The sequence below is a fragment of the Lethenteron reissneri genome, chromosome 64, assembly GCF_015708825.2.
Source record: "Lethenteron reissneri isolate LAM-NWPU_2019-01 chromosome 64, ASM1570882v1, whole genome shotgun sequence".
NCBI classification, from domain to species: domain Eukaryota; kingdom Metazoa; phylum Chordata; class Hyperoartia; order Petromyzontiformes; family Petromyzontidae; genus Lethenteron; species Lethenteron reissneri.
Window position 1 is genome coordinate 3,651,842 of NC_083842.1, and position 12,967 is coordinate 3,664,808.

At 38.6% G+C, this 12,967-nt stretch overlaps 1 protein-coding gene across 1 annotated transcript in view; it reads right to left on the bottom strand.

Moving 5' to 3' along the window:
• Positions 1-664: 664 nt before the first annotated feature.
• LOC133359116 (protein unc-13 homolog B-like) overlaps positions 665-12,967 on the bottom strand; it is a 60,866-nt gene continuing 48,563 nt past the window's right edge. Inside the window, exons 13-14 of the mRNA XM_061577512.1 lie at positions 10,609-10,768; positions 665-4,982 (exon numbers count right to left, since the gene is read on the bottom strand). Of these exons, the coding sequence (XP_061433496.1) occupies positions 4,697-4,982; positions 10,609-10,768 (446 nt within the window). The 3' untranslated portion in view covers positions 665-4,696. The remainder of the gene's footprint in view (positions 4,983-10,608; positions 10,769-12,967) is intronic.

A 12,967-nucleotide genomic window follows, 5' to 3' on the forward strand; every position in this document is an offset into this window, starting at 1 on the left:
TATTAGGTGCTGTTAACCATTAAAATGCCAACACATTGACTGAAAATGTCATTGGAAGAGACGGTCAAAGTTCTGAAGGTGAATACATGTATAACATTATTTTTGTGCTTTCATATGATTTAACACCTTTAATTATTTAAAGAGGTCAAACTCAGCAAACTCCCCCCCCCCACCCCCTGCAAGTTTTTTCCACTTTAGTTTTCTAAAAGTTCACTGAATGCCGTCACACTTCTCAAAATGGTCAGTGGTTCCTGCTCCACGTGCTCCCCTTGTACAAGATGGTGGCTCTACAATTTTTATACTAATATTTTGTGATATTCTGAATTGTCACCAGAATGTTGTTGAATATATTGAAGCAAAAAACTATTTTATGTTTTTTTTTTATTCTGGCCAATTTTTTTCATACCATTCCTCGTTTCATTCCTTGAAATGCGTTCATGTCATGTGATCTATTCCCGTCCATAAGGGGAGCAGAGAAGTACAATACAATAATATATATTGCTGCCCATCACATTGGTTGTGCATGGTGGTTGCCAATCCATGGCACCATTTATGCTCAACGCTGCTTAGAAAAGACCAGGAACATCCTCAGTGATATTGTCATGGATATACGATCTCCAGGGATATTAAATGTAACATTAACCCACAAAACATTGCATATTTTGCATTCAACATGCATTCATTTAATATTTTAATAACAATACAATTTTTACATACAACATAAAGTAACAATGCAATTCTGAAGCTCCACAAACAGTTAACATGGGATGGGTGCAATTAACTTAATTTTCATTAGTTACAACAAATGAATCGCCTCACAGTTTAAATAAATCCATATACAAGAATAAACTATGAGTGTAAGACGAACAGTCCAGCATGGCATGCATAGAAGCTGCGTGCAAAGATACAAAATGCTTAGAAGGTACTGTATATGCATTCCAATTAACCATAATAAAATTGCTTTACAAATTAAATGTACATAATTGGAAGCCACATCTGCATGCGGTCTAATAACAGAAAATGTGTGCCAATATTTCTCAGATACTCTACATTTTACAAACACAACTTCCTTTGGGAAACCTGGCAAGGAACTATTGACCTTTATTTTTTCTCAGAAAACCTTGATGTCTGTACTTGCATACTGGAGTACTTTTTTTAGGTATTTATTTGCAATGGTTGTGTTATAAGTAGACTGCGCCAACATAGGAATATGGAATTTCATCTATTAGGTCAGGGCCGCCAAAAAATGAGCACTATCAAATACTTTGAAGACGGTTTGAAATGTAAAATAATCGCTATTACACTAACACAGTGACCTTTTATTGCAAATAATGTCACAGGATCTTAACTGTATTCTACACAGCAGATGATGGATGTGCTTTAGTAATTCTCTCAATTACCATACAGCTTTCAGAATCAAACCATTGTGCACTGAGCATCCCAACCAATAGGCGTTTCACTCGCTATCGTATGTACAAAATAATGTAACACAAGAAGGTGATTGTTTTGAACACTTGAAAAACAGTGATCGACTTTAGTGGCAGCTGCCTTGGTTAGATCACTTGGCTCAATTGGAAGATATCGAGCCAAATGATGTTTGTTCTTCATCATAGCATACATTGAGTTGAAATCTCTGCAGGGGTCAGTTCAGCATATCATCCATTCACGTTCAATAGTAGTACCACTTTGGTCGTTCTAGGGGTCTAGACCCTGCCACAACAATTTCCACTGCTGGTGCAAGACCATCAATATACATTAATGGTGCAACATTGCTCATTCTGCAACAGTGGGACTTTGATTTTTCCTCTAAAGTTTACATTTTTTCACAAAACGGCATTTAGCCAAATACATTTTTTTTATCGATTCACAGATGTGATGAATGGAAATGTAGACTTTAATACTGTTCGTTATTATCATACGTATAAAAAATGTAACGTTTTTCTCAAATCACTAAAAGCCTTACAAAATCATATAACTTAAAAAAACACTGACCGTTTATACAACTCCTAACTTCAAACATTTAAATTAATTCACATTTAACTAAATATGTCCTCCAATTTATAATCAACCACATAACCAGTGGAAAAAAACAATTAAATTACTGTGCCTAAAAAAACAGCAATCTTCACAACAATATTTACAGAAGTTTTAATTGTTGAGGATCTAAATCGTCAGGGTCAAAACTTCGAAAACATTATCATGGTGATGTTTGTATTATAACTGCCAATAACATTACTGTTATTAATTGATGAAGTCAGGAATCATTACTCTAATCCAGTGGAATTTTAGTAATGTCTAAATTGGCACGTGCGATTATTTAAATTGCACGGCGCGTGTGACTGTGATTGGTTCGTGGCAGCCATATCGAGGCACCAGCGGCAGGTCCAAGTTTCTGCGTGGTATGTTGCAGCCCAGTAATGTTTGCCCACGTCAATGCTGGCAGGAAGGCCTCCAATCCAGTCAGCTCTAGAGGGTATTTGTACCACTCTTCCCGGCTGACCGCACGCGTTGGAAAAGGTGGGAGTTACCAACACTTTACCCCACCACACAGAATCCGTTGATTGATGGTGTTTATACCACATTGGGTGCAGTGGTAGGGGATTTAAGAAACTTGGCCCTTGTTTCAGCTGCCGTGCCCGGAGATTGAATCAGTTGGCTATAACATGTCAGTAACCTTCGTTTCTCGGTTAACTGTTATCGGGGTTATTGCTAGACCTTTTTTAAATATGTGCGGCAAACTGGTAACCGTTTCTTTACCACGTTTTTCATGCGATTAACGGTCATTAAATAATTGGACATTGTACAATGCTAATTATTACTAGGTGTCCATAATTCGAGTTTCATTATACCCACCATGTATCCCTGCGTCGATCCAATGTGATCCAGGTTCTATGAATACTTCACAGATGTTTATGTTGATTGAGATAAAACGTCAATTATATCACAATTCACATTACAAAAATGTTGCCTAACAAAGGAAAAGTATGAGCCACTACTTTCCTGCCGTTGTTTAGTAAACTGTTTATCTTATTATTATTTTTTAGTCAAATAAGATTTTTCAGTAACTTTAATCAAATTAAAACAGCGTAACCAAGCCAGGAACAATATCTATTCCTATCACACGATTGACACCAAACTGCAATTATTTAATATATCACAAAATTGTAATCCTATTTACTACTATTGATTGTTCAAGATCATGTCTCAAAAATGTAATATGACCCTGGCATGAATTAGGTTGTTCGTGACTGAACAAGGGTTGAGAGCACACAAGTCAGGTTTGCGATTATTTTCAAGAACGAATTTGTTTAACGTCGTGGTCCAGTGCAGCACCTCCAGCCACTGCAAGGGTGTCGCATGAACTCCATGAACACAACATGCGTTGGGTATTTTCAATCGGATTGAAACGAAGCAATTCTCGTGTGCACAATGTGAAAGCAGGCATCACGAGCACAAGAATCGAGTTTTAACGAAGAACAAATGTATTATTGGCTGGTTACGAAGACGTCTTGGTCTGCACATGAATAACACGTTGATTTCCACCTAACGGGGGTCAATATAGGTTTCTTACATAAAAAAAACTCTAAAAAATTATACTCATTAACCCATTATCTATTAGAAATTCAAAGTATTTTACCCACAAAAAGACACATAATTCCCCAAAGCTAAGAACACAACCACGGTCCTTCACGTGTGAAGCAAGGCTCTGTCCTGCCCCTTCGCCTCTCTCCAGGGAGATGGTGTTTTCACCGTTCTTAATCTATCAAACATGTTTTATGTTCCATGGATTTCTTTTGCCACAAAATCCAATTGGGTTCAAGTCCAAGCCAAATGTGCACCCATAATTGTTGTGTTGCATTAATACTTTCATGTTTTATTAAACGTAAAGTGGTAATGTATTGATTTGGTGAAAGTCAAACCAATTTATTGCTATTGATTGTTGCAGATGACCTTTTTTTATCAACAAAAGTAACACGACCTGGCATGAATCAGGTTGCAATTTAACTAAGATGCTGTCTCCTGCTTTCAAAGTGCTCATACATTCCCTAAAAAAAATGTTACGTATTGAAAAAAGAGAATGATAAGCACATATCATGTGTGAACGTCGTAATTGGTCGTAGAATAAGGCAGATACATTTGATGCAAGCCAGTGAAAGCACAATTTTGACCAAGGACAGTGCAACATAAACCTTTTGCAACTATCTACATCACTTTACACATCTTATCACTTTGGTGGTGATAAATAGATTTGTAACTTCCATTTATCATCTTTCCTCATTATTGAATCACAGTGATTTTCATTTTGGAAGGTAACTGGACTAGCATATTTACAGACAGCATTGACAAAACACAACTCGGATAGAATAGATCGTATGATAGTTCCTGGAATTTTCAGGATAAGTTTGTACACATGACGACAAGAAATGTTTCAAGTACACAGCAAACAAACCATTTAAACAGTCCATGCGTGTGAACAAATATGTATTGAAATGCTTAAGATAACAATAAAGTGTAACAATACATGATGCTAAAAAAGAATATATTGGCACTGAACGATGAATATACAAACACAGTAACCTCATTATATGTGGAATCCAGAAAATGGAATTTATGTCCATAAACAAACCAATCTGTGCAATATTTTACACCAGCAGGGCATGGCAGGAAGACAAAAGTAGCGTAGTTATGGAAATTATCAGCTCTCTTCTTCCGTGGACCGGACATCAGATTTGAGCCGAACAAACTCCTTGGCAACCTCGTCGCTCGTGCGCTGAGAGAGGATCCGTAGAATGGTGAGTCCCGTTTCATCCATATTGACCGACTTACGCAGGGGGCAGCAGCACGTGCAGCTGCCCTTCTCTTGGATCTCGCGCAGCTGCAGGACACTCAGTCCAATGACCCGGTCGTCACGTGCAAAGCAGTAGTCTTTGACGAGCAGCTGCAGCTCATAGAACTCGAATCCGGATGAACTTCCCAGGGAGCTGCACACGAAGATATGAATTGTTAATGCATGTGTACGTGCACTTGCACGTATACATCAATGAACTGAAATACACAATGAGCAGCGATAAACTAATAAAAATCAAGGAAAGATATGACGGTTAACACCATTTTTGATTTAAAGCTTTCGTGACTGCAGGGATTCATCTTCTTGGTTCTTTCGGTAAAGTCACGTAGAAAGGAAGTAATAAAATAATAAAAATAAAACATAATAAAATTATTCTCACGACGTTTCGGCCACAACGCAAGCAGCCGTCCTCGACGGACCTGGTTTTCACCTGAGGACGGCTGCTTGCGTTGTGGCCGAAACGTCGTGAGAATAATTTTATTATATTTTATTTTGTATTATTTTATTACTTCCTTTCTACGTGACTTTACCGAAAGAACCAAGAAGGTTAACACCATATTATATTGTGCATTGCACTCCTGACGTATGAATTTTTTTTCAGATTTATTCTAAATTGCTGAAAAATCCACACGTTTAGACCATCGCTGACTCTTCCAGCTGTGCTGGGCATTGCAGATTTTCCTTTGCTTTTTTTCCAAACGTTATTTATGTTCTGCGTGCGTTTGACCAAAATTAACTCATAACACATTTGTTGGTCATCATTTCCATAGTTGTACGGAAGTCCAGGCTGTCGATGATGGGATACCACAACCTAAACACAGATGCTTAAAAACACGTTAAAAAAAAACCTATTCACCGATTCTAACGTGCATTTAAAGGTTACGAGGCTGAATTACTAAAGTACTGCTGCGCCTGGCCAGTTGGGCAGAATAGGCTCATACTGTGTCGGAGTACAAAGCTGAAGCTGTTGAGATTCTGAATTTTAATATGGGCAGCCACCTGTAGTCAAAAAGAATCCAGCATTAATCATTAACACTGCTTTATAAAAAACGGGAACGCTCCGGGAACCAGATGGTTATAACTCTGGACTTCTTAAAATAAACAGGACTCATTTCTGGCACGCAATTAACGGACTTTTTCATAATTATTCATACATAAATCAATTACCGCAATTACAGAATGAAGCGCCAATCATTGTTTTATTTTATAAAGGGAGATAAAACAAACTTGAAGAACCACATGACCTATTATCCTCTTTAATTGTTCACTGACATCACTGGAAACAATATAATTCACTAATAGAGGCCAACTAACCATACCAAAAAGCAGATTTAGGAAGGATTCTATAATCGACCACATGGACATACTATCAATCAGATTCGTAAAAATACTTATACATTTCAACTGCCATTGTACCAAGACTTTATATACAATGAAAAAAGCATCCGACTCATTAGAATAGATGGTCATTCAATCTCTTACAAATGCAGGCATGAATAAAACATATAAAAATAAAATAAATTCACAAAATGTATGTTGAGCTTCTTTCGCACCGTACGTAGCCGACCTTGCTCATTGGAATAACTACATTAAGAATACATGAAGAAAGTACCCAAACACTTATTAAGTGGAGAGTCGGTGAGATGACAAGCTTTCCCAAATATATTCTCAGCAACATTGTATGTGTACTTGCAACAGCTAAGACCAAAATTAAAAATGAAATATAATTGAAAGTACAGTATAATGATGAAATTTCAATGGAGTACTGCATGATGGAGAATACAGTGCTTAATATTATTCCGAATAAGATATTTATAAGGAGAATCCGAGTCTCACTGCAATCATTAGTATGTGTTTAGGTTTTATTCCACCCTTTTTGTCATCATCAAATAACAGCAAATCTTTCAACTAAACACATCAAAGAAACGAGATTTTTTTTTTCTTGCAGACACATAAATCTGGGCACTGCCTCTTACTCCGAACAGGAGCTCAAGTTTTTTATCCAATATACTCAAAAATATATATTCCAAAAAAATTCACCTGAGAAATAAGCCTCTCCTTTTTGGACATGAGACTGTTGGACAAAGCAACACTTACACTCTCCCTGGCTTTTACACGTGAGTTCACCCTGCCCAAACCGAGTGGGCAATTCCATATTTAGAGTTTCCCCTGCCTTTGCTGTCTGTGGAATGAGGATAAAGTTTGGAACCAGGGCATTGAAATTAAGGCTGTTTTCACTCGCCAATTCCCCATCAACATCAGAATCTTTATCAGATTGGAGGAATCCGATGCCATCGGGGTCGCGAATAATACGACTTATTCTGTGTCTGCCTCGACTCTTTCTCAACGGCCTGTTTAAGAGTCTAATTCTAGATTTGAAGCTTTCGTGACTGCAAGGATTCATATGCTTAGGTTTTTTCGGTAAAGCCACGTAGGTAAAATTTTTTATTAAAATTAATAAAAGTAAAATAAAATAAAAATCACGACGTTTTGATTGCAACACAAGCAATCATCATCAGGTATAAATGAAATAGCAACAAAAAATTCTAACCAGAAAAACTATAGACAGACATATAAGCAGACAGATATCACCAAGATACACAGAGAGAGAGAGTAACACAGGCACAGAGAGGGAGATCGTCTCTGTGGAGTGGCCTTAAATAGGCAGAGGGGGCGGGGGCAGAGAGATGGAGGGGTTAGAGACAAAATTAACATGTCAATGAGTGCGGAAAACGCGTAAAAAATTAACATGTCAATGAGTGCGGAAAACGCGTAAAAATTTACATGTCAATGAGTGCGGAAAACGCGTAATAAAGTAAGCAAGTTTGAACATTAGGAGAGAGGGAGAAAGAACACACTAAATTAAATAACCTAGCAAAATATCGAAATGTTATGTAATACAACACAGAGAGTCGGTCAACACACAATTAACGCATAGCCTGGTCGATTACGTATTTCAAAGATTGCTAAGTTAGAATTTAAGTGTGAAAATTCCAAAGAAAGACAAAACATAAAACAAAAGTAACGGAGACACACAGACAGAGCAGAACATAAGAACGACAAAAAACGAAAAAAAAATGATGAGCCCGATTCATGTTTCTGGGGAAAGGAAGTTGCTACCGGGAATTGGATGAACCAATCAGATCCCAATCGAGTTAAATCCGAAATTCAGCTGAGCCGAAACCAAATCGGAAACTTTATTACTTGAATTTTGACTTAAAACTTTCGTGACTGTAGGAATTAATATTATTTGGTTCTTTGGGTAAAATCACGTAGATAGAAAAAATAACAATAAAAATAAAGTGAATACAAATATCACGACGTTTCGATCGCAACACAAGCGGCCGTCGTCAGGATAAGGGGTTAGCCTCTAAAGGCAAACTGTTTATAAAGGTTTGGAGATGGGCGTAGCCCAAGTGTGTCAGCAGCACCAGCAGCATGGGCGGGGCAGCAATGCCAATGCAGCAGCAATGCCAAAGCAGCAACAATACCAGTGCAGCAGCAATGCCAATGTAGCAGCAATGCCAATGCAGCAGCAATGCCAGTGCAGCAGCAATGCCAATGCAGCAACAATGCCAATGCAGCAGCAATGCCAATGCAGCAACACTGCCAATGCAGCAGCAATGCCAATGCAGCAACAATGCCAATTCAGCAGCAATGCCAATGCACCAGCAATGCCAATGCAGCAGCAATGCCAATGCACCAGCAATGCCAATGCAGCAACACTGCCAATGCAGCAGCACTGCACCCTGCTCTACAAACCATACTGCTGATGTGGAGGTTGATTGACAAGAAAATACAAGTAAGTCATGACCCAAAGTGGTTGATGACATCTTTCCAATGAATGCTGAGTCTATAACCTTCCTTTCCTCTCGGTTGAAAATGTGTCTGTGTCTGTATATATGGATGGCTTCATGAATTAATCTTTGTTGATAGCCAGTAGGCTTGCAAAGTACCAATCAATTTCGTGTGGGCCAGGTGCATTAAAATAATGATCAGCCACTGCAAAAGTATTAGTCCTACCATGTTTCAAATCTGCCTTATGCTCACGAACACGGTTAGAGACATGTCGCTTAGTTTCCCTAATGTAACCGCTGCCGTAGACACAGCTTAGTTTGTAGACACCGGGATATTACATGTCAGGAATCTTGTCCTTCAAAGATGGGACCAAATCACGAATTGTATGTACTATGTTAAATCGGACTTGGATCTTGTGTTTGTTCATGATTTTGGAAATATTTTGGTTACCCTTGCTATGTGTATGGCAGGATGATGGTTTTGATTGGATCCTCAGATGGCTCCTCCCTCACGGTTGGGGTGATGGCTTTGCGGATTGTATAGTCAGAATATCCATTCGCCATGAGAGCTTGGTGTACGTGTTTGAGTTCACTGGTTAGGTGTTCATGGTCGGAGATACATTGAGCTCTATGGTGTAGCGTTTTGATGAGGGAATTCTTCTGGGATGGATGGTGGTGGAAATCAGGTTTTAGGTAGGCGTCATGATCTATCCACTTCTGGATGAAAGCCTCCCCAACAATCGATCTAGCCCAGCTGCATACGAGCTGATCTCATCTCTCGATCACCACTGTCAACATCCTCTCCAATGCGTTCTCTCCTTTGGCTGCCACGTCTTTAATCTCGACTATCAGCTATCATTTATTTTAGCAGACATGTTCTCTGCATGTCCACGTACTTTTCTCACCAATCAATGGCATTAGCTTGCATATGTCCTCTGATCCATGTGTTGTACTTTGTCTTCAGATATTTCAGAGCATTTAAAAACTATACACTACTTACATCCCCGTGCATTAAACTACATCGTAGACTACATTGCTACATTATAATTCATTTAAAACTGTTTATAGACTGAATAACATAATTCTAGTGCATAACAAATGTCACACTACAAAATATAATCTAGTGGATTTTAAATACATTATTCTCGACATAACACATTCAAATGCATTTAAAATGCATTATCTGGAGCATTTAATAACATACACCACATACCATATTCTAATGCTTTCAAATTCTTATGCTACAAAACCGTATTGTGGTGAATAAAAACACATCATACACTACATAACTTAATAGTATATTGTTCAAGATACATTATACATTTCAAATTATTTGTTTATACTGTCTTGGCAGTGGCACACAAGGACAAATAACAAAAGCTCCACATTCCTCAATAACACTGTGGCCTTCAAAATAAAATTATATAACAGGCGACATTTCCGGATGTGGCCTTTCTTCATAGCACATACGTAGTAGAGAGGCCATTGAACTTTATACCATGGAGCCTGATGATAATTCAAATTGCCATATTAATTTATTGGTTATTACAAGCTACTTAACATTTAAAATGTATAATGAACAAAGTACTCACCTCACCTGTGTCCTGGCGTCACACAGCAACCATGGGGTGCATGTGGCACGCCACGATACAGGCGCTCGCTGAGGAAATTCAGCTTTGATTCGGCCCGGAGATTCATTCATTTTGAAATGCCATACAAGTGCTGAAACTTAATCGAATTCAAATATGGGAACTCAGTTCCCTCCCATTCCTAGTTTATATTTATAGATTCATACGTAAATGGACAACTAAGAAAACAAATACAACCCTTTTCATTTTTAAACAAATAATATTGGCGAAACCTGCCTTTGTCGAGCATGGGATTCCGTCCCTTTTCACATTTGAAGAAAATGAGTGGTCAAATAAAATGAGAACTTTCGACAGAACATGTAGATATACTTACAAATTGAAGGTTTCCTCAAACTTTGGAGACCACGTGTTGTTTTTAGACTTTGTAGCATATTTGCGCTTCTTATCACTCAGCTGCGGGCCTATGACGTTCACTTCCACAAACGGGCGGAACACGCTCGTTGTCTTCCACTTGAGATTGTTGACACCATTTACTGCGAGGGAAGGCCACAACACAATGGAACAGTGACTTAAAGCTTTCGTGACTGCAGGAATTCATGTTCTTTGGGTCTTTCGGTAAAGTCACGTAAATAGATTCAAAGAAAATAACAAAAAACTACGTTTCGATCACAAAACATAGTTTTTTTGTTATTTTCTTTGAACCTATCTACGTGACTTTACCGAAAGACCCAAAGAATACAATGGAAGTGTTCAAAAGTAAAATGTACGCATACGAATTGCTATCGTCTGCATGCCTTACATTAACTTATTAAAAAAAAGTTTTGTTCACTTGGTGAAAATATTTAAATAATTCCCAAATATTCACAGCGCACACTGTATGTACAATATATAGAGTAGAAACTACAAGTACTTTCGATTCACACCTTATATGAGATCAGTTCTGATATAAGCAACACATGCTTACTCGTGGGGAAAGGCAACTTCTGATCCAAGCACATGTCGGATTTGAGCACACCAAGCTTTACTCCCAAGGGGTGTTCTTATAACCAGATTATACTGTACTAAAAAAGTATGTGAAATGTCATGGCTTTGTGCATAGGACTCTTCACAGAGACTACACACAGACACACTACATATAGTAATAATTATGATGATTTGTTTCTATGAAAGTGCTCGATATGCCAGGGCGTCTCAGAATGCTTTACAACGCATCTCATTTCAACACGCTTGAAAGGGCACTCCCAGTGGGAGCTGTTTATGTGGGCACAAGGTCACTGAACACCTGGCCAGCAATCCAGCATTACAGGCTGCCAGCAGCGGGTGATGATTGCGATGAATAATTCCAGTGATAATTGTTTTTTTAGCCTTTTATCTGGCAACAAAACTGACACCTTTTTTACAAGGAGTCATGTTAGCATAGACCACAATACCTGCAGCCATAATGCAAACAAAAAACATAACTCTGATAATGTGTGCACTGTCCTTGAAGTTGATTGGTCCACACCCGAGACAGCTTTCCTTGAGAGCCTAGTCTCACATGGTGTTGGACCAGATGACGCCAAAGGTGTTAGTTTTGTTGCCAAATAAAACGGCAAAAAAACAATTATCATATTTTTTACTGGCAAATGAGGTTCAAATGGAATAATCCCAGTGTACACTACACATGTACACTACACATGTACACTACACATGCACACATGTACACTACACACATGTACACTACACACATGTACACGTACATGTGTGATGAATGGGTATCGTTTCCTTAAAGTCTTAAATGGGTATTTGGTGTATTGTGTACACAACATTAATATTGGTGCACAACTGGAATCCATCAACTTTGAGGCAAGGGTTGCTGGATCACACAAATATATAGGGCGTTGGTGGATCATGAGGTTATTTGGGGCTGGTGGGTCATAAAAAGTTAGGGATGAATAGGAGAGTTTGTGGGTTACAAAGAGATTGAGTTTGGTAAGCCAAGACAACCAGGCTGTTGTGAGCACTCATGCTTGCGCCTGCTATCAGCACAAAGCCCCATGTGGGAATAGGGCATGCACAGTGTCATATTTAATCAGTCTCCTGCTTTAACAAAACACATTCCATAACCCTACAGGCCCTCCCCATTGAGACATTACCACGCATGCTGGTGTAAGCCAAGATTATTGTACCATTGTGCAATTATGTCATAATAATATAGTAAAACCTCGTTATTTCGGTATTTGATAATTCGTAATTTGGGATCATTCGACACGGCTGCGCTTTCGGCATATGTACATTATTAGTAATTCGCCATGAGCCGCATTGCCATACGGAATGGTCACCTACATCAAGTAGTATACATTCCTTAGTCTGCGAGACAAATTCCAAGTTTTGGATACAATTTATGCAGGTGTGTCAATGTGTATGATGTGTGAAGTGTTTGGAAAACAGATTTGGATTTTTATTTTATTTTATTGGGGCATAATTCGGAATATTGATCATTCGGCAAGGCCAGAGCCCCATATGTGTCGAATTAACAAGGGTTTGCTGTTACAAACGCAAAATGTGCCTGATCTCACGGACTTCAGTTGCAAAGCGGAATTAAGCCTGTAAGTACTTGAATGGATGACCACCAAGGCTTGTGAGGTATTGTAGGTGTGGGGCAGTGAGGTGGGCAGGAGATGGCAGTCCTGAATGTCATCCACTCGTATGTGTGGGTTCTCTGGGTACTCTGATTTCTTTCCGCATGCCAA